General features: G+C 45.5%; 1 protein-coding gene across 1 annotated transcript; it reads left to right on the top strand.

The window, feature by feature from the left end:
- The first annotated feature begins 740 nt into the window (after positions 1 to 740).
- On the top strand, positions 741 to 21840 carry TRIM37 (tripartite motif containing 37). The gene is made up of 25 exons (XM_068210627.1): positions 741 to 903; positions 2190 to 2291; positions 3619 to 3659; positions 4234 to 4350; positions 4608 to 4695; positions 5521 to 5643; positions 6716 to 6839; positions 7550 to 7617; positions 8098 to 8222; positions 8903 to 8953; positions 9217 to 9298; positions 10655 to 10731; positions 11121 to 11300; positions 11812 to 11926; positions 12049 to 12261; positions 12639 to 12775; positions 13470 to 13567; positions 14540 to 14740; positions 16357 to 16668; positions 17241 to 17369; positions 17843 to 18026; positions 18700 to 18818; positions 20227 to 20379; positions 20919 to 20997; positions 21230 to 21840. Exons 1-25 carry the CDS (start codon positions 883 to 885, stop codon positions 21231 to 21233), a joined length of 2943 nt encoding a protein of 980 aa, XP_068066728.1. The 5' UTR covers positions 741 to 882; the 3' UTR covers positions 21234 to 21840.
- Positions 21841 to 22523: the final 683 nt, after the last annotated feature.

Below are 22523 nucleotides of genomic sequence, written 5' to 3'. Positions count from 1 at the left end.
ACTGTTTGACCGCCCTAACACTGAAAAACGTGACTTTTTTTTTGTTATGTGTAATGTTTCTATATTACTCATTCTATATATATTATATACTTTTTAATTTTTATATTTATATTGTTGTATTTCAGCCTGATTTGAGAGGGTAAGATACATGCATTTTTATTAAGCTCCTGTGGGGTTTTTTTTCGTGAAGAATTACATCTGTCAAAGGAGAGAAATTTAAATGAGTGCTCTTAGGGAGGGAAAGGCTGATTTCTGAACCCATCCATGAACTGCTTTAGGGTTCGATGGGAAGAGAAGCAGGTTGGGTACTGAAGAGGAAAGAACAGGGATAACTTGATTTTTTGATGTCTGCTGCCAAGTGTGCCCTTTTGGGAATAACTAAGCAGTTCCAAGCAATTAATCAGTTCCACAAACTGATAGAGTAGTTTTTTAACCCCACTGATCTTCTAATAGAGGACTCAGACTTTGCTGTGCCACTACCAACAGCGGCGTTAAACATTTAATTTATTCGTGAACGATGGCTGTAGTAACTGAAGGGGTGCAAAACCCCATCCCCTCTCCTGAAACCTCGCCGGTAAGGAAGAATAAAGAAAAACAATAAACAAAGACAGCGAAAAGTAAAGAAAAATGAAAAGAAACTAGAGGAAAACCCGAGCGCGGGGCTCGCTCCCCTCAGGCGCCGCCACGCCCCCTGCGGGCGGCCCCGCGCATGCGCAGCGCGGGCGGGGCGGAGCGGCCGCGCTGCCGCGGTCACGGCCCGGCGGGTGCGCGGGGTCCGCTCCTCGGAACGCCGCTCCCGGAGCCTCCGCTCCTCACCCGCGGGCACGGACAGGGAGGCCGGGGACAGCCGTCCCTGCTCCCGCCGCTGGCGGAGCCGCAGCCATGGACGAGCAGAGCGTGGAGGTGAGCGGCGGGCGGGCGGCGCGCGCTCCCTCCCTCCCTCAGGGCGGTGAGGGGGCAGCGGCTGCGGCTTCTCCTCCGCACCCGCCCGCTTTCCCGGAGCCCCTCGGAGGCTCCGTGTACTCTGTGTGAGGAGGGGGGGGGGTGGAAAAAAGGCCGAGCGGTAGCGAACGGTGTCGGCCCGGGCGCTGGGAACAGCCTGCGGCGCTGCGGGGCTTGGCTCGGGCGGGCAGGCGGGCGGGCAGCAGGTGGGGAGCGCGGAGGAAATGAGCTGGCGGAGCGCCGCGGGTGCCGGGTCCGGAGGAGGATGGATCCGGGCATGGAGGGATGGATGGAGACCGGGCGCACACCCAACCCGCCGTGGAGGTGCAGAAGTGGCTGTGACCCGGCAGCTCAGACACCTGCTGGGGGCTGTGTCACAGCCAGGCTGAGGAAGAACGTGAAAGAACGGCTGCGCTCGTCTCCTGTGAACGCATATGGTGCGTTTCAATGGCTTGCAGCTGTTGAAGAAGACGTTAATGTGTGGGAGATACTGTGGTATCCGTAAATTGAAGATGTCTTGCTTTTGTGCTGATTCACAATCTCAGTGCTGTGGGGAAAAAAATGAGCTCACCTGAAGGACCTTATGAAGTTCCAGAGTTATAACCAGAAGTATTATAACTCCTGTATGATACAGGATGTAAAACTTACTTATCAGTTAAAAATTATCAGTATGGAAACATTGCTTTCAAAATACCTTTCTCATTTGGAAAGGATTGATCAACCCAAGATTGGTTAAATGGGGTGGGAGGGAGTGTAGAAATTGTGGAGCTAATGGTAAGACCTTAAAAGAATATAAGTCTTAGAAAAGTCGAAAAAATACCCAATTCATTTCAACACCTAAACACAATACAACAAACACCTCTTGTATATTACACATACATGCACTTACCATGATCTAGTAATATTTTGGTGCCAGTCCAGTGCCTGCAGGTACAGCACCATTTCTTCTGGCAGCTGCTCAATCCCGTGTGAACACACACAGAAATATCTTGGCTACAGAAAGGCCTGCTCCAAAAGAGATAAGGTCAAACAGAAAGTATTCCTTGAAGAAAGGGAATAATGTTATAAAACAGGTGCTGGTGCAGTGTAGGAGAAGCTGAGGGGGAGAGTTGTGGTGTGCAGGTTGTATCTCCCTCAGAGATGTGCTGTTTGGAACGGGACAAAATCCTGGCACCGTGCCTGGGAAACAAATGCAGCCCTGGTGTGCCTGAAGCATGTTTAACAATAGTGCTAATCCCCCTTTGCAGAGCATTGCCGAGGTGTTCCGATGTTTTATTTGTATGGAGAAGCTGCGGGATGCCCGCCTCTGCCCTCACTGCTCCAAGCTCTGCTGTTTCAGCTGTATCCGGGTGAGTTTGCTTGGTGTAGTCTGTTCTTTCAAAGGTTTGAACTGAAAACTGACTGAGCTTATGAAAACATTATTTTCCTGGAGTTCCAAGGATTCCTTTTTTGGTTTTTTCCCCTCCTTTAGTTTCCCTTTCAAAACCTTTTATAACACCCCTGAGGAAGAAGTAGGCAGGCTGTGCATTGCCTTCAGTGGTGCTAATTATAGGCACCATCTGGAATAATTGCTTTAAGGAAGAGACACACAATGATCCCTTCTTTAGCACCTCCTGAGAGTTGGTGATGCCTGTATGGAAGATAAAAGTTGGGACAGAAATCAGACGCTGACTTTGCACCTGGGAAGGTCACAGCATCTCCTCGTGTATCCTGGAGGTGTTTTATAATGCTTGTCAGGCTGGTGTGGTGTGATCAGGTGGAGCTAAATCTTTCTCAGGGGAGTCTGAGGCAGCACCTGAATCCTCATTCCTTTGTTGAGGCCGTGGTTCCCAGCGTATCACACTCCAGTTCCAAATCCAGATGCTGTTTTGTGTTGCTGTAGCAGCAAGAGGTTCAGCTGAGGTTTCCAGACCTCCAGTAGTATTTCCAGAAATTAGAACAGACATTCATCCTTCACTCTGGAAGCTCTGACAAGAGCTGTAGGTGAAGGATTCGTGCTGCATATTAAAGATTTTAGATGACATATTGTTGCTGGGTGGTGAGAGATTATTCATGAGACTCTTTAAATGTAGTAGAGAGCTGACAAATATAAACCCATCAACTGCTGAGCTTTTACACTTGTGAGTTGTAGTGGGCAGGTGAAGTTCTTTGCTCAGCTGTTTGTCCCTGGAGCTTTCTGGAAGAGAAAAATTCACAAGCTCCTTGTGGATTTGATCACTGAACTTCAGGTATTTAATTTGTCTATAAATAACTCGAGAGGAAGAAAAAAATTACCTCAAAGACTAATTGGACTCTGAAAAAGATGCTTGTGGTGTCTTTTTCTTTCGTTTATTGAAACATGCTCTTTAGTCCCAGAGTCTTTAGTCTGAGACTCTGGGAATCTGCCAGGTGGGTGGTTTCTAATGCAATATTTGGAACCTCAAAATTCTGTGTATAGTTTTAACTGAAGCATCTCTGACATCTAAAGACAAGTGGTTGCTTGTTACTAAGACACAAGTAGCAGCTTCTTCTGTGACTAAGTGGTTGAACAGTTAAATGGAAAATTTGCTTAACAGGGAAAACATATAGGAAAGCTGTAATAAAAGTAAAGTAACTCCTAATTAGTGACAGAACGTATTTGCCTGCAGTTCTTTCATTCCAGTCTGTTTAAAAAGGTTTCTCCTTTTTCTATCACAGCGTTGGCTGACTGAACAAAGAGCTCAGTGCCCTCATTGTAGGTAAGGTATTTTTAATATCAGGAATTGGCTGGATTGTCCTGTTATGATCAATCTCTTTTTCAGTGCAGGTTACACTAAATTTATAAGCTTTAATTTTTTTTTTCAGGCCTGCTGTTTCAATAAAAATTGGCCCTGGTATAATACTTTTTCTAAAATGTGTTCTGCTTTTGTGACAAGCTAAGCAGGATCTTTGTTCTTCCCACATAACACTGCTGTGCACGTAGCTGGTATAACAGGAGTAACTAGAGGGAATTCCTCTTTATATTCTTCTTTCAAAAGTCAGAGCCCACCAGCTTCAGTTTTCAGGGTGAAAGTGTCCATTTTTATGCCTGTAATTTGTGTGACGTGCCTGTGCAGCCATTCTGTGTATCATTGCAGGCTGCAGTTCCCACCTCTCCCCAAATGATCAAATTGACTCAATTTTTTTTTTCTCTTGGAATAACTAGTCCAGTTTCTGCTCTTTTTTACCTGTGACTCTTCTGGTAATGTAGAATTGAACTGAACTCATTTCAGTGCTTCTCCTTTTTGCTCCTGGAGCCAAATTCCTGCTCAAACTGTGCCATCCTTCTTGCAGAGCCCCCCTGCAGCTCCGAGAGCTTGTCAACTGTCGCTGGGCAGAGGAGGTCACACAGCAGCTGGACACACTTCAGCTCTGCAGCCTCACAAAGCATGAAGAGAATGAAAAGGACAAGTAAATTGAGTGTTCTTTGCATCAAGTGTTTTGTGCTTTGGATTATAGGAGCTAATTTTAGTAATGTACTCTCTGTATCTGTGAAGTGCTTCTGGAGAGAATACTAAAAGCAACGTACAAAAGGTTTTTATTGACTACAACTGCTCTTCCTGCAAAAGATGTTTAATGCTTTGCTTGCAGCATTGTGTAGCAAAACAAGTGAAAATGTTTAGCTGAGTTTGTAGAAAATTCATGATATGTGTATTTTTTGGTTTAAGGTGTGAAAACCATCATGAGAAGCTCAGTGTTTTCTGCTGGACCTGCAAGAAGTGTATCTGCCACCAGTGTGCACTTTGGGGAGGAATGGTAAGGGGAGATGCACATGGTGCGAGGGACTTCAAACTTTGTGTCTGACAATGGTTTTGAAAAACTAGAAATGCTGTGAAACTGCTGTTGTGGCTCTTGGATTGCCATGCAAATACTGCAGTTTTAGCTGTATTTATTATTTTATAACACTGCTTGTGAAACACAATACTTTCAGTTCCTAATTAGAGAAGGAAATGGATTTTTTGCCAAAAGCATGTCAGAATTACCTTCCTTGTTATAAACTTCATGATGTTTTGGACAAGTTCTGTGTGGTGGGGAGAGTTTTGTGAGCAGAGGAAGAAGCCTTGCTCAGAAAACACAGATAACACTTGTTGTTTAATTGTCCTGGCCTCTAATCTCCAAAGATATTAAATTCATCAGTGTTTATCTGTCCAGTTGGGTATTCATGGAGAAACAGCTGTTGCTGTTTGGAATGTAAGTGGTTAACAGTGTGCTGCCTTTGTTTGGGAGGGGTGTTTTGATAATAATAATTATAAAAATAAACCTTCTATTAATATTTGATTTGGTAAAGGACTGCACAGTGAATGAAGCAGTTTATTTTTGGAGGACTCTTGAGACTCCAAATAACTCCTGACAGGAAGCTTTGATGGAATCAGAGCCAAATTCATGACTTCTTACAAAGGGAAGTGAAAGACTGACTTCCTACTTACAATCTGCTTTGGAACTTTTCCAGAATGAGTGATACACTCGTAGGCTTTCTTCCCTTCTCTTTCAGGAATTTAATAGGAGTGGAATAAAGTGGAAAAGAGATGCTCTATTATTCACCAGCACCTCCTCCTCCTCCCCCTTTTTCTCTTTGAACAGCATGGAGGGCATACTTTTAAACCACTGGCAGAAATCTACGAGCAGCATGTCACAAAAGTAAATGAAGAAGTGGCAAAGCTGAGGAGAAGACTCATGGAATTGATCAGTTTGGTGCAGGAAGTGGTAAGAAAGTTCTCCTGTAGTGGCAAAGGATAACTGTTACAAGGTGGTGAGATTATCCCATAGAGAGACCTTTTTGTTTTTTCATTTGACTCTTTTTATGCAGTGTGGAAAGATCAAAATATTCTCAGTTCTGGTTTAGAGTTAGGTAACAGAATTTTTCTTTTGGGGTGTGCTGTTTAAAAGCTGGAGTTGCACACTTCTTTGAAAGATATATTTTTGTCAACACTTAAAGTGTGTTCTGTCATGCTAAATGAGTACAAAAATACTTTATTCTAGCAGCTTATTTTCCTTTTTTTAGGATAATAAACTGTAAATGTGTTTGAGCCTGCAGGATGAGCAGCTCACCAGTTGGAGATGTTTGTGCCCCTCCTTTTTCTTCCCTGTGGGGTTAACATGTCAAAAATATGAATATTGACAAGACCAGCTTGGGCAGTTTCAGTGGGAATTCCAGCACTTTGATGCAGTTTATTGTGTCCCAGGAAGGATTACTTTTGTGCTTTGTTACATTTGTGATGTGCAGTCTTGTGCACAGAAAATCGGGAATTTTTGGAGTGTGTTGCTGTATGATTTTTGCCCGTTGTTCAGGTGCCACACGCACTGATAGTTTTGCTCTTTTCCAGCTCAGATGTGACTTTATAAACACAGATGTGGTGATAAAATGCTGAGAGTTTGTGGCCTTGCCCTGGCAGGGAGAAGGGCGCTGGTTTTATCCATTTTACCACAAAACTTTACTGTTTTTATCACATTATTCTTGTTACCACAGAGAAAAAACCACTTTTCTGTATTGTTCAAGTTGCAGAAGAGAAACTGGCAGCTGCATTTCCAGGTCTGATTCTAAAGAATCCCCACATGACAAATCCCTGTGTGACCGATGTTGCTCAGCTTCCCAGTTAACCTTTGGGCGCTCTGAGGGATCCGGTGAAATCTCCAGGAATGCTCATCAGAAACAGCACTCCTGTCTTCCCTCTTAGGGGATTTAGGGACATTTAAACATTTCTGGGGTCTGAGAGAGTGGAGCCAAGGTGTGACTGAGTGGGAGAGGCAGCTGTGTGAAGGTTTTGTCCCCGTGCAGGAGCGGAACGTCGAGGCCGTGCGCAGCGCCAAGGACGAGCGCGTGCGGGAGATCCGCAACGCCGTGGAGATGATGATCGCCCGCCTGGACACCCAGCTCAAGAACAAGCTCATCACCCTCATGGGTGGGTATTGGCCTCTGTGAGGAGGAGGAGAAATGTATTAACAACGTGTAAATCCACTGAGAAACTTTGTTTCCCCGGGATGGTGACTCCTGCCACGCTGTGGTGTTGGGCAAGTTCACTGCTGGCAGAACACTTCCACCTGCAGCAAAGCTTTTGGTTAATGATGTAGTTACTGTGTTAAGTTCTAAATTGGACATAACCTGATTGTATTCTGTTAAAAACTCCTATATAATCACTTGGAAAGCATTCCCATCTAGCTGGAAGTTATTTAGCACCTTTCAACTAAAGTGCTTTTACTTCATCATTTATGTTGGTCAAGAAGTGCATCTTTCTAATTTGATAAGTGTGAAAATACATCTTTGTAATAGATACTCCTTTTAGTGTAATTTTAATATGAGAGGGGCTTTTCTGGATAAGAGTCAAACCTGCTTTTCTTTCTGTCCATAAAAGCACCCCAGAACAACAAACCTGTCATTTCTGGGACGCAGAGTGCTTAGTTACTGACTTAACCTCAAATGAGTTCTTCAGTACAGCTCTAATCAAAAATGTAGACTTGCTTTTCAGATGCTTTCTCAATCAGGGTTGGCACATTTAGAAATCCTTTACCTTAGTACGTTCTAGGGCAGCTTCCAGTGAAAACAAATAAAAGTGCACTTTCTTAAGAAACAACATGTGTTTTAGGGGTTTTTTAACATCTTTTCTTTAAACAGGTCAAAAGACATCACTTACTCAAGAAACTGAACTTCTGGAAACCCTGCTTCAAGAAGTAGAACATCAGGTAATTATGAAAAGAGATTAAATGTTGTGTAGATAGGCCAACTGAGGAGAGATCTTTCTTACTTTTTTATTTCAAAAATATTAATTGATGGATATTTCTGGAGGTTATATTTTCATTGATGTGGCCTTAGGTTGCACAATTTCTTCTTAAAAATAAGTGTGTCTCCTAGAAATACTCAAAGGTGTTGTGTTGCTTGAAAAATTACTACAGAGATTAATGGCAATATCATACAAAATTACCCAGTTCTATGTAAATTAGTTTAATCAAAGGGAAATACATAGTAGCTGTTGTAACTTCCAGTGTGGAATTCCACAAAACAAAATAACCCAAACCCTCCAAGCTCCATTTTGACATTGTGTTGTGGGTAAACTTTCTGAAGCTGTGACAAAAACATAATTCAGTTGTTTAAAACCAAAAGGAGATAAAACCTTTGACTTTTACTGAGCTAAGGATTTTTTCCCTTCTTTTTTCCCCTCCTAGTTACGGTCCTGCAGCAAGAGTGAGCTGATATCCAAAAGTTCAGAGATCCTGATGATGTTCCAGCAGGTCCATCGAAAGCCCATGGCCTCGTTTGTCACCACTCCTGTCCCCCCAGACTTCACAAGGTGAGTGTTGCACTTCTGTTCTGTTTGTTCAGTGTTTAAAAACATGTTTAAAGTACCTGAGAGAAAAATGTCCTCTTAACTTACTCCTTGTAGTAACCTGTGCTGCAAGTAGGCTCTTCTGTCCCAGCAGAGCTTATTTTGTGTCTGTAGTCCCTGCTGGGGAGCCAGGACAGTGGGTTCCAGCTCACAATTTTTTTTTTCTCTTTTACACATAGTTTACTGATTTGCCCTTTTTTTCTTATTATTGGGTCATTCAGTATATAATTGCCAGGCTCTCATGAGATGCCTCTGCAGGTCACCTTAATTCAGAATATACAGCCAAAATCACTTCATAGCACAATTCTTCATCAGGAGAATGCTGGTGGCTTCTGAGGGAGCCTGTGCTGAAAAAATGTCTCCCAAGAAATTGGAAGTCAGAGAAGTCTCAGGAATTCCTCAGCAAAATTTGGTTTGGCTGTGTCTTGGTTTAAATCTGAATGCTTATTTTCCAATGGCACCAAGATATCTCCTCCTAAGGAGGTGTATAAATGGAATTATACTGCAATAACCCAGTGTAGTTCTCATGAATTTCAGTGGCTCTGGTCACCTGAAACATCTAAAGTTCTTCTGCAGATTGAAAAAGTTGGGATTTTTAATGCCATGTTATTCAAGTGTAATATATTTATTCTTTTCCCCCACAGTGAATTGGTTCCAGCCTATGACTCAACTACATTTGTCTTGGAAAACTTCAGGTAAGAATATATCTTTAATTACTGTGAGTATTGGCAACATCCTTCTGTTCCTTCCCTACGTGAGAAGTGTTATTTAAAACACACATCAACCTCTACAGAAAACAGTGAGACGTAGACTAAACTATGGGAATCCCATTAAAAATATCTTGTTTACTGGGTGAATAATCATTTTCCATGATAAAGACAATTCTCTGCGCAGCTCATGGCTCCACGAGGGTTTTGCTTTGTCCCAGTACCAAATGTTGTTCCTCCTCTCTCACCAGCACCCTGCGGCAGCGAGCGGATCCTGTGTACAGCCCTCCCCTGCAGGTGTCAGGACTGTGCTGGAGATTAAAAGTTTACCCGGTGAGTTATGTCTTCAGCTGGAGTTGTTATCCCGTCCCAACTCATTCTCAGGCTTTCCAGTAAGGAATCATGTTCGCCTCATGCTGTATATGAAAAGCTGTGGGAAAAGAACATTATAACAGTTGATCACCAACCACTGGAGAAATCCCTCTCTGCCTCCAGATCTCCAGTGAGAACATGCTCAGTATAGTTTGGTTCATTTAGAAGCAATTAGAGATGGGTCCTACTAATATTGCAGAGGAACTTTGATGGATATTTTGATGTCTCAGGGATTTTTAAAGACGTTCCTTACAGAACTGAGGTACAGAGTAACTTGCCCTGTTTGAGTAGTAATTCCCGGGGACGGTGGGAGGAGGACCAGCATTTGTTCTTGACTCTGCATCCAGCTCTCAAACTGGACATTAAAATTTGTATTTTGCTATGCCCCTTCAATATTCCAGTTTCTGAAGCTTTGTCCATGTTGGAATGTTGACCCCCAAGCTGGGATCTTTCCACATTCCCTGCTTTGGTCGGTGCTGCTCCTGCAGCTGTGTGGAGAAGGAGGAGTTTGGTGGTGGAGCACCAGCTCTGTCTTAGTGATTTTTTTGTGGCGTCCATGAAGAATTGGCTCTGTAAGTTAAGCCCATGAATGCCCAGAATTGAATTATTGCAGTGCAGAGGTGGAACTGTGTGGAAGTTTCCAGAGTATTGTAAATTCAGGGTTAGCTACCTGAGCTGTGCTGTCAGAAGGCATTAAAATTTATTTTTTCAATGGTAAGTTGAAATGTTTCTTCAAGCTGGAGGAGTCAAGTTGAGCCATTCTTCATCCTTGATTCAGGTGAGTCTGATGGAGGTTTTGCTGTATTTTTTTCTTGACTTCTGGTGACTCTAATATTGTTTCTCAGTTAACTGCCCTAACTTTTCATGTTGCATGGGATTTTTTTTTCTGAACAAATTGCTCTTTTCTCAAAAATTAAGTAGCTTTGAAATGTGACTGTATGTAAAATATTTCAGAACTAATGTTTAACCTGAAATAATGTTTTTCTGATACATTAAGTGTTTGTCTATTCAGACTTCCACTTAATCAAAAACCTAAAGTGTTAATAGAGTAATTAAAGCTTTGTCTTGAGATTTATATCTGAGATACCGATACTAGACTGTGAATGTGCTTCTTGTTGATTGAAGTTACCATAGGAAGTCACTGAAGACTAAAAATCACAACTGTAACATCCAAAGTAGATTCCTGCTGCAAATCCAGGGTTGATTGAAGCTGTTTTCTAAACTTCTCTAAGTCTTCTGTATCAAATTGTTTTAGTTTTTTATTTTTTTCTGTTTTTTCCTTTCTATTTTTAATCAATGTCTTGATTTTATTTCAAGGATGGAAATGGAGTAGTTCGAGGCTACTACCTGTCAGTGTTCCTGGAGCTGTCTGCTGGATTGCCAGAGACATCCAAGTAAGCAAAGCTGCAGTAAGAACAGATGTTGGGGTTTTTCTGTCAGAGACTGCAAAGCCCTTTGAAAAAGAGTGGTGAGACTTCTGTTGTCCGTTGAGCTGTGAATCGGGCGCAGAGATAATATTTTTAAGTTGTCACTCAGTGGCTTTCATGAGATAAAAAAGAAGCTGGTAAAACAACTGATAAGAGTATCTGTGTAGTAGTTCAGCCCTGGAGTTCACTCTGCTCCCAGTTCCTGCTCTCTTTTATTTTTCACTGTGTATTTACGTGTTCAGTAAAATTTTAATCCTGACTCACTCGTTCAGCTGGGCAAGGAAGTGCAGCTCTTAAACCACTCGGCAGTTCTGACATCTTTTGGTCCAAATCCCCTGTTACTTTCCCCTGACCAGGTATGAATACCGTGTAGAAATGGTTCACCAGTCCACCAATGATCCCACCAAAAACATCATCCGGGAATTTGCCTCTGATTTTGAAGTTGGGGAGTGCTGGGGGTACAACCGATTCTTCCGCCTGGACCTGCTGGCCAACGAGGGCTACCTGAACCGGCAGAACGACACCGTGATCCTCAGGTGGGGCTTCTGCTCTCCTCCCCAAGGGTCACCACGAGTCTGCTGCTGAAATAGGGAATAATTTACCAGTTTGAATTTAAAATATTGGTGGCACCTTTTGTTCTGAGTGGATTTCGCTCTCTCAGCAAATTTAAAGAAGGAAATGTGCCAAAGGCAGTTGTAGAGTATTTTAAGTGTATCTTCCTTTGAGGAGTGCCTGCTCCTGGCATTAATAAGAGTTAAGAGACCTGGTGCTACCAGAATTAAAGGAAAAACAGTTTTAGTGAGCATTGGAAAACTTGGGGAATAAAAGTCTGTGAGTCCCTGCTACAGAACTCACTGTGGCTGGTCAGGGTGTTCAGGACACCGAGTCCACAAGGACCTGTTGTCTGTTAAGTTTATTTCACCACTAGATTTTAGGTTTTAAGGTTTTTTTTGCAGGGCTTTTTGGATGGAGGGAAGGACATTAAAAAACAAACCTCAAACCAAACTAACTCCCTCAAGAAAACCCTTTTCAAACGTTCCTTTGAAGGTTCCAAGTGCGCTCACCAACCTTCTTCCAGAAGTGCCGGGATCAGCACTGGTACATTGCTCAGCTGGAAGCAGCTCAGACAAGTTACATCCAGCAAATAAATAACCTGAAAGAAGTAAGTGGGATGTTTGTGAATATAAAATCCCCTCTTAGAGTGTATCTGCAGGTCAACAAAGGTGTTGGATTTGCTGCTGCTGCTCCATTGTTGTCTTCTCTGTTATTTTTGTGATCTTCCAGAGGCTTGCAATTGAACTGTCCCGGACTCAGAAATCCCGAGGGGTTTCCCCCCCAGACACTCACCTCAGTCCCCAGAATGATGAGGGCTCAGAGACAAGAGCAAAGAAACCTGGACAAAGCATTGAAACACTGCTTGAGAATTTCACTGCTCCAGGACTAGCACGGGAGAACAAGGAAGAGGAGGAAGAAAAGACTCAGCAGGAAGACTTTAATGTAGGAATTCTGTTTCCTACCTCTGTTTATGTGTAGCTTTCTTTGCTAAGGCAGCAATAGAAACAGGGGAGCTTGTGAATTGTGAATGAGGTTTATTATCCTTGCTATGGAAATAAGAGATGACACACTTGAGAGCTGTGAGTGAGAGGTGACTCCAGAGAGATGTTCCAGAACATCTGAAAGATCCCACCGCAAAAAGTCGCCAAGTTGCAGCTGAAAAATCTGACTTGTGTTTGTTCTTTAATGTGCTTTGAGAGCCACCTCAGTGCTGTGTGATAGTGACATGGGGGACATAGAGTGTCTGTTCATAGCTTTTGGGGATGCATCAAAGTGCTACTGAATGTTTCCAGATCAAAAACCTCCTGTTTTTCCTGCAGCACGAGCTCTCAGATGGTGACCTGGATATAGATCTTGCTGGAGAAGATGAGGTGAACCACCTTGATGGCAGCAGCTCTTCAGCAAGTTCAACAGCAACCAGTAACACTGAAGAAAATGATATTGATGAAGAAACTATGTAAGTAGCTAAAAATGTCTTTCAGATCATCCTGTACCCAGGGTAATCATCCTAATTCCAGTGGAAACTGAGTAATTTGCTGGGGTGTGTGGGATTCCAGTGTGATTTGAGAGGTGGTTCCTATACTGGGAGCAACACAAACTCATAGAGTTAGTGCTAAACATTGAATTTTTGGTCAGCTAATTAGTGTCTTTCTGATCTCTTTATTTACGTTAGTGCTGCATTCTGTCTTTGACAAGTGATAATCTGTGAAGGTTCTTTCCCAAAACACTATTAAGGAATCTGTCTCAGCACTGTAACAGAGTAGAGGTCTGGTACTGGGAAGTGTTGCAGTAGTAGGAGAGTGATGATGAGGACAGGTACTTAAATTAGGACATTCAAGACTGAGCAGAGCTGATGTCAAATCCTGGAATCTTAATTAAAGCATGAGAATCTGCTGCTGCACTTACAAACATTGGAGTTTGCAGCACCACGTTTTGCAGTCTAGATACATACAGCACTTTCGGCCTCTTGGTTAACGAGACAGTCATTTAATTACTACACTTCCTTTGTTCAGTTTGGCTAGTTTGGGATGCAGGAAATACAATTTACAGCACTTTAAGTTGCTTTTTGAGGTTTGTGCCACAGCATTTAACAAGAGCTGAGGAAAGCTAACAGTTGTAGTCTCCTTTTCCCACCCTGATCATCCCTGAAGGTCTGGAGAGAATGATGTGGAATACAGCAGCACTATGGAGCTGGAAGATGGAGATCTCATGGAGGATGCAGCAGCTGCTGCTACTCCTGGAGCATCAGGTATGAAAAACAACTCCAGAATTCCCATAAAAGTGAAACGCTGCTGGATTCCTTCCCCTGCTCCTCTTGGAAGCAAAGCCAAGCTGTGTGTTCTGCAGGCAGTTCTATTTTGGGAACTGCTGCATCATGTGGTTTGTACTGATTATTGCAGTGTAGCAGAAACACTTCATTGGTTCAATAAAAAAAAAGGGGGAGAAAATCATCAGAATGTGCTGGTTTAAAAATGATGTCAAAGTTTGGAGGGTGGCTTTGAAATTCCTTGTATTACAGTCAATAGGAGGCTGACAAGGAATTTCTACTGATGTCAGTGTGACCTCTGGGTGGGTGACACGTTCACTTGGGGTTTAGTGCACTGCAAAACCCAAAGAATGTGGAGGGAGTGGAGCAAAGAATCCTCACAAGTCAAGCAGTTGCATTTAAAATGCAACACGATAAGGTGTTCTGGGATTTTTTGTAGCTTGGAGATGATCACAGCCCAAATTAGCCACAAGATTCTGAAAGAAATGTGTATCTAGATGGAATATAGAGAGATATTGTGGAATCTGAGTATATTTATTTAGGACAAAGATACCAGAAGTGGTGTTTATGCTGCTGTAAAAGTCTGTGGTGCTTGAAAGACAGAATTCCCTGTTTTGAAGTTCTGGAGGTCAGGGAGGGACATGTTTGTCTCCTCACTCCTTTTGAGTAACTCTCATCTTTGTATTGATTTGCTAACAAATTTGTTCATGAAGAGATTTTTATAAAAGCTATGAAGTGAAGCACCTCCCCCTTTCCAGCTGTATTTATCTTACTCTTTAGTTAGCAGCACATCTGATTGCTTTCAGCATCCAGAAATCCACAAAATACCCATGTCTCCTTAATTTCACGGGATAAATTCATTCCTAATCTACTTGTGTGACACTTTTTGTTTTTCCCAGGGAATAAAGCATCCCTGTGTCCCACACCTCCCACCTCTGTGTCTCTCCTGCTCAGGTACCAGCCACAGCTACAGCAGTGCCAGTGGGAGACCCTCGCGGCGGGGAGCCAGCGCCCTGGGCTCCACAGCCAGCAGCAGCTTGCTGGATATAGATCCCCTCATTCTAATCCACTTGTTGGACCTAAAAGACAGAAATGGCATGGAAAACCTCTGGGGCCTTCAGCCACGTCCTCCTGCCTCCCTTCTGCAGAGCAGAGGTAACTACACCACGCGTCTGATGGTTGAATTCCACCTGGAAGTGCAGGGGGTGACTGAAAAGCTCCTTTTCTGGGAGGGGTTGGCACTGGAAGCCAACACAACACACAATTCTGAGCTGAGGCAGCAGCTCTGCCTCTCCCTGCACACAGCTGGAGTGGCGGGGAGTACTTGGAGCCTGGTGCAAGCCAAAAAGATAAATCCTGGAATTTAGAGGCCATTAGAGCTAGAAAAATGTGAGTGGTTGTAAGGGCTGGAAAAGGATAAAAAAAAAGGATCAAAATGTCAGGACCCAAAAATAGTGATGGTATTTAAATAATTGAGGAGTATTTGCGGTTCAGTTGGGACCCTTGACCCGAAAATACAAATTAACTCCATGTGCAGCAGCAGAGGTGGCAGCCCTGGCACCCCTGGCTCTTCCTGGAGGTTGCTTGTTGCTCTGCTAGTGAGGAATTAAATTTATTATTGAGGTTTGATTGAATTTTTCATGATTGACACTTATTTGAACTGCTGGCCCAGAACCATTTGGTGACTTTCTAGAACAGAAAGAGAAATAAATGTCCCTTTGCTACAAGTGATGCTTGGGTTTGCTGCCACAATGCCATTGGTGGCACTGAATTTAAAAGCTGGCTCAAACTCTTTGTTCCTTTGTCATTATCTTTTTAAATGGGGCTACATAAACAGCCGTGAATTTTCAGTGACTGTAATCCATATTTCCAAAAATGGAAGAAGTGAAAATAAAGGGAACAGCACATGAACTGTGAGTCCCAGTTCTGTTTGGCTTTTGGAAAAAGCCCTGGACAAAAGGAGCTCAGGAGAGGGCAGTGCACTTTGTGCTGTACCACTCAGGCAGGGTGCAGCTCTCCTGTTGTGCTGAGCTGTGTGAATCTTTAGCTACTGAACACACAGCCAAATTCACCTGTTTTGTGGAGCTTCCCTTGGGATTTGACTGTTCCCAGTCAAATTAAACTTGGTCAGTGAAGACAAGGCTGCTGTTCCATTTGGAGTTTGCCAGACCTCACCTCCTGAGGTGAAGGTTTCTAAGAGCCGCTTGACTTTACAGTTTGGAAGGGCTGAATTTGCAGAGGAACACAGAAATGATAACACTTCCGATAGATCCAGGTTGATCTAATTCCAGCTGGGCAACACAGAGGCTTATTCAGGTATTGCCTGCTCAACCTGGTCTTCTGCTGTGAGGTACTTAAGGGAATTCCTTCCCTGGCTGCAGGTTTCTTTGAGTTCTCTGTGCTGTGAGATATTGGTGGTCTGAGAATCTTCTACACAGAGTCAACAAGTTTTATAAAAACAAATTTAACACGAACTGGCAGCCTGGCTGGCAAGGTGGTGGCTCAGGTGTCACCAGCATTCCTGCAGCAGTACTGGGAGCCTGGCTTCTCCCAGTGAGCAGGACTGGGGACCTTCTTCCATGACTGGGAACAAAACCCTGCTGTGCCAGCAGCTTGGCAGTGCCTGCAGCGTCCGTGTGGTGCAGTGCCAGGACAGAATGTGTGTCCCTCACTTGTACAGCAGCATGAAAGGTACAGTTCTTAGGTATCCATGTTTTGCTGAGAATGGTTTTCCTTACCTGCTGTGTTCTCTGCCTGTTCCTTTGGCAAAGCCTCATCCTATTCCCTGAAGGATCGGGACCAGCGCAGGCACCAGGCCATGTGGAGGGTGCCCCCAGACCTGAAGATGCTGAAAAGACTCAAAACCCAGATGGCAGAAGTTCGGAGCAAAATGTCTGATGTGAAGAACCAGCTGTCTGAAGTGAGGAGCAGCAATGCTGGCTCAGGGGAGGGACAGCCCAGCTTCTTCTCCATCGAGCAGGGGGCCCTGGCTGCCTGTGGCACTGACAGCTGCAGCAAGCTGCAGGAAATAGGGATGGAGCTGCTGACCAAGTCTTCAGTCACCAGTTGTTACATAAGGAATTGTAAGTGCGTGGAGAAGGGGGATTTAATCACTCTTACAGGTGGATCACGTCCCCAGGCAGTTCCTCATACGCAGGTTCAGCTGGAAGATCAGAAATGTGAACCTGCCCTGCCCTTTCAAAGAGCAGACTTTACCCCACAGGCACTGCCAGACCTGATGCAGTGGCAATGTTCTGAGGTTTAACCCAGTGTCAGACTGCTCTGAGCTGGTCACTCCCGTGGCTGCTCTGCACCAGGCCCATCTGGGAACTCGAGAGAGCAAATGACAACAGCCCAGACTTGCTGAAATCTAAAATGCAAGTAAGCCAGGGTTTGGGTTTGTCTGTCATTTATATTCTCATGCTGGCTGAAGGAATGTGGGTGAAGCTTTCTGAAGGATGTTCCTGTGTGAGGAAGTGAACATGACTTGTGCAGCCCAGGCCTCTGACAGGAAGGTGTGGAAGGATTTTGCGCAGGACTGGGAGTTATTGAACAATGAGAATAACGTGGAGCTTTACTTACAACAAGCATAAGGCCAGGGTACAGCAGTGCTCTGACTGAACACCGGTCACATTTTTACACTTTTTTTTTGTAGCTGCCAGTAAGAAAAGCACCTCAGCCAAGCCCCTTCGCTCGGGAGCTGCCGGGAGCCTGTCCCTGAGGAGAGCCATGGACGGTGGGGACGGGAACCTGCGCCTGAAGGGGGACAGCCACCCTGCTGAGGGTACTGGGGCACTGCCACCTGGGGCGTGGGACTGGCATCTCTGGTACAAAAGCTTCTCAATGAGTCTTTTATTTGGCAACTGGAGTTTCCCTTTAATTTACATGGATCCTTTTTCCCACACTGTACCTCTGGTAGCTGAGCTGGGGGGCAGCAGCTCACATTCACTGACCAGAGAGCATAAATATGTGTGTTATGTTCTGGTCTCTCAGCAAATACCTCAGGAGTGAATTTGACAGTGAAAATCCAGCATTAAACAGCACTGAGCCAGGTTTAAATTGTGATTTGGCTTAGAGGGAACTCAAGGAAACGCCAGTAAGAGTTTTATGGCAGTGCTGCTCCTGAGTTGCACAATGCCCTTCCTTAAGTGCAAGCACAGGGCAACCCCTGACACAGAAATAGTTCTTTGCTCCTCTCCTGCATTCAGAGGAGGAGGGGAGGATCACAAGGATCTCATTTGTGCTCTCCCTGCTCAGGAGGCCTGGGGAGCTCCAAGCTGAATGCTCGGCCCCACGCTCGGGCCCTGGCCGGCCCCGGGGCCACCGAGGTGCTGCCCAAGCAGGAGGAGACGCCCTGTGAGGGATCAGACTCTGAGCTGGGAGCTGCTGCCTTGAATGGCTTGGCTGCTGTGGAGAAGAACAGAAAAGTTGGTGCTCTGGGGTAAGGATTTCTTTATTGTTCCTCTTATGTCCTCCCCCACCTTCCCTTGATCTGCAAAAACCCCACAATCTCCTAAAACCAGGTGCTTGTAGCATGAAAGAGAAATTACTTTGAAGTTTACTTGGTTGCTGCTGTTCCCTCTGGACAGCAATTTTTGGGTTTATAACTAGGTTACAAGTTGTCTTTTTTCTTTTTTTTTTTTTTTTTTTCATTTTTCTCTTATTTTGATCAGCTCTGGCTGGAATCTGATACTTGGAATTGAAAGGCAGCCCAGGTCTGCTTTCCCACTGTTCCATGCAAAATACCCTCTAAATGAAATTTAATCACTTTTGATTTCCTTGTTTAAGATGATCTTTTTCACTCTTAACTCGATTTTTCAGCCATTCCGTGATAATTCTTGGCCACCTAAGCAAAGGGCAATGGTGTTTTCAGGTTATTTTTTCTAAATAAGTAGAGTCGCCTTTTTTTGGAAAATATTCAAACTTTTCAAGATTTTTTTGATTGATTTAGAAATATTAAAATGTTTTAAAAAGCCGGAAGTTTAAGTGAGTGTGCAAAAGACTTAAGCAAGGAGTAAAACTCAATGTGGCACTAAAAGGCTTTGTTTCCACAGCTGAGTTCAGGCTGAATTTCTAACGTGGGGCTTTGTATCTCTCCTAAATTCTTTCCCAAGCTCAAACTCCAAGGGATGTCGGACAGAAGGAGCCCAGCCTGGTGGCCTGGAGAGCAGCTCTGAGCCCGGGGAGCTGCAGGGGATGGGCTCTGAAGGTGCCTCTGCAGGAGCAGAGGAAGGTAAATTGGATTTTGGGGGGGGCAGGTGCAGCGTGGCCGCGCTCCGGGCGCTGCTGCTCCGCCTCTGGAGCGGGGAAGGAGGAGAGAAAACCACCCCCAAAAGCTGCTTCCATGGCTGTTAACTTTGCTGTGAGGTGGAGAATAAATCTGAGTGAGCACAGAAGATCTCTGTGTGGCTGCTGTCCGGGGCTGGCACTGGGGCCGTGGCTCTCTGGACAAGCAGCTGCTTTTTGTACCTTGAGACAGCTCCAGGTCTTTGCTTTGCTGTTCAGTGGAGTTGAGAAGAAGTTCCTATCTCGTTGAAATAGTTGCCAGTGACCTTGGCTGGTAATTCTGCTGCCTTCAGGGACAGCCCCCTGTGGTAACTTTCTCCACAGCCACACAAGAGCCTCTCTAGCAGTTCATTTGTGCTGGGTGTTGTGGTGCATAATCCAGTTTCCTTAGAGACTTGAAGGAAAGTTTCCTCCCTCCCTTCCTGCATCCTTTCCATGCTGGAAAAAAAATAACACTGCTTTTTTTTCCCCTTCTGAAAGTCCACATAGAGTTTTTCTTATCTTGCTAAAACTCTCCTGCCTTCCACCCCTGCACTAATTTGAATTTCAATGACTGGATTGTAGCACAAAGCCTATATTAAGGTGCCAGCATCCATCTCGAGCTGCAGTGTGCAATATTGTGTGGGAGTTGGCATTTACAGAAGGTCTCTCAGTGACAAAACTGAATTTCTGCTCTTAGTCACTGCAGCATGATCGTGATGTGCTCCTGCAGTTCTGCTCTCAGAGCAGGGAGCCCAATAGGAAAACGCTTTAGAAACTGAAATACTTCATTGTTAAAAACCCCAGGAAGCAAATATTACAATTTTTTTTTCCCCTTCAGAGGGAAAACTACAGTAGAATTGGCCCCTCACTTTGGTTTTTCTTAGCAAGGAGTATCAGCCTTTAAGAAGTAGAGCCAAGCAGAGCCTGTGTTGCCCATGGAGAGTTCTGGCTGCCCAGTGCACACCCAAGGTCATCACCTGGAGTCAGCAGCAGCTCTGCTTCTGCTTTGGAGGGGAAATTTGTTGAGTGAGACTCAAACACACTATTGCTGTTTGAAGGCTCTGGTAAGGTCCACCTGCCCCACAGGTTGTGCTGCCTTTTAGCTCCCAGAAAAGAAACTTTTATTTTCTGTTCCAGTTGCAGAGTAGACTGAGCAGCTCAGTTGGTGACACAGGGCAAATCCAGCCGTGCTGAGGGCTGGTACCCAGTGCTCTGTCAGACCCCTGAGTGCTTGGGAAGTGCCCCTTCCCTCTGCTCCGATACCAAGTCCCAGGAGCTGGCAGGAACTCTTCCATGGGACCGAGTCAGACATTTCAGCTGTGCAGATCCTGCTGCCATCATTGTGCCCTGGGTGTGTGTGGTCTCTCTTGCAGCTGGGGTGTGTCAGAAGCACGTCCTTCACCTCCTGCCAGGGATGAGCAGTGACAGTGACATCGAATGTGACACGGAGAACGAGGAGCAGGAAGATGCCACCTCTCACTCGGAGGTGTTCAACCAGGCCTTCTCTGTCCAGCCCTCCAGTGAAGGTAGAGCTGCTAGAGCCCCTCTTCCCAAACATTCCCAGTCTTCCCAGAGCTCCTCGGATGCAGATCCCTGGGGGGGCTGTGGAGGTGTTAAAGCTCCAAGTGCCAGTAAGATTTGGAACTCTTCTCTTGGGATCCCAATTAAAACAGCTCAAAACAGGAGAGGGAAACTCTTGCTAGCCTTGAGAAGTCAGTTTAGGTGAGTCTCCTGGGAAGGGCTGGAAAACCCAGAGCTCCAGTTCCCAACTGGAACTCCCTGTGTGCCAGGATTGGCACTGTAAGTAGGCTAATTCCAGGGAGGTAACCACTGCCTTAGACATGGATTTGCATCTTAATTGGCAGCAATGTGCTTCCAGCAGTTCACTGGAGCTTCAGAAAGCCCTCTGGTTGAGCTTTCACTTCCAATCCAGCGGATCAAAGCTGTGAGGCCGGAGAGGGGGAAGTTCTGGCCTGGGTGAAGAGAGGGGAGGGAGCATTCCCTGGCTGCTCCAGTGCTCACTGCGAGGGTGACTGGGTTTTGCTGGTGTTGTGTTCACCCTCAGGGCACTCCTCGGTGTTGCCAGATGGGGATCAGGCCAGTTCTGAGGATCTCAGCTTTGTCCCTGGAGATGACAGCACCAGGTAACTGGAAGGTTCTGCTTGGAGCCACTGCTCAGCCTGTGCCAGGATCCTGAGCTCCCTCTGGCTCCGAGGCAGTCTGGGAGGGAGGGAGGGCTGAGCTCTAAATGCTTCCAAGACTGACTGGGTTGAAGTAGCTGGCATAAAATTTGAACTCTTAGATTGTTTTTATCTGAAGCCTTAAAACTGCTCCTGCAGGAGAGTTTTCAGTGCAAACTGACTTTGTTTGGAGCAGGTAGAGCGTGGGCTCGAGGCCTGAAGACCCATGGCTGCATCCCTGGGAGAGGTGTGTGCATTCCCTGGAGCTGAGCCCCAGGCTGTGCCCTCTCCTCTCTGGCAAACGTGGTTCTTCTGCCATTGTCTTCCCCTGCCCCCAGGGCACAAGGACCTTTGCAGGCCTGGCACTGAGGGGTGGCACTGCTGCTCCACCAGCCTCGGCTGCTCTGAGGAGTCGTGGGGAAGGTGCTGAGCCCAGTCCCGGGGGATGAGTGTCCTGCTGTGCCACTGGAATGAGCACGAGTGTGTGACTGTCCTTCGGAATGCTGGCGTGGCTCCAGAGCTGGGGGAAAACAGCCACCACTCGGGCTGATTTCCCCAGTTGGTGATGTGGACCAACCACACCCATTGCCAAACTCTTTGTTTGTTGCATTTTGAGCTGCTGAAGTCCTTGTGAAGCTCCTCTGAGAGCTGATGCCTGGTTAGTGACAAAGCATGAGCCCTGTCAGTACCTGCCTGGTGTTGTCCTCGTGTGGCTGCCTGTGCCCTGTGTCCATGTGAATGTGCTCTACGACTCCTAGTTTAAAACTGTTTGCACTTTGTTTAATAAAATGAATGTTGAAATCTGAATTTCAGGTGTTTTGTGTGTGGATAATTAAAATGGTGGAGGCTGTCAGGGTCAGCTCCACTTGCTGCAACACCTGGCTGTGCGTGGAGGGACTTTTTCCTGTCACTTTTTTCCTTAATTATTCAGTGAAAAGCATTAAAACCCCTCTGTGATTCTGTTATGAAGAAGCAAGACCAAATGCTTAAATCTCCTTGATTCAAAGAGGAACCGAGAAGGATGCAGAGTTTTCCCCAGAGTTGCTTTGTTACTGCAGAGGGAGCAGATGCAGTGCCAGGGCCGGGCCCACACCCTGGAGGTGCCCTGTGTGTGTTTGGGGCTGTGGTGATCACTGCACACGGCTCCTGGAGCTCACGGCTCCACAGTTCCTGGAGCCATGGAGCTCTGCCTCCTCAGCACCCGCAGCTGCTTCGCTCTCAGTGAGGCCCAAGCTGAAGGAAGTGACTGCTGAGGCACTGGGGCTGCTCTGGGGCTGTGTCCAGCTGTTGGAGGGGTGAGAGAGGAGCCGGTGCTTTGCTCACCTTTATGGACAGCTTATTCAGAGCTGGTTTGGAGAGGGGCTTGGAAGACATCGATCTGTTACGGCTGTGCCATAACAGCCCCATCCCTTTTGGCCACAATGGGCCCTGAGCTCAACAGGGTAACTCCAGTTCCATATCCCACAAAGGAAACCCCCTTTCACCTCACT

The sequence above is a fragment of the Anomalospiza imberbis genome, chromosome 20 (assembly GCF_031753505.1).
Source record: "Anomalospiza imberbis isolate Cuckoo-Finch-1a 21T00152 chromosome 20, ASM3175350v1, whole genome shotgun sequence".
Taxonomy (NCBI): Eukaryota; Metazoa; Chordata; class Aves; order Passeriformes; family Viduidae; genus Anomalospiza; species Anomalospiza imberbis.
Note: the sequence above shows the minus strand (reverse complement) of the source record. Positions and strands in the feature narration are given on the sequence as shown.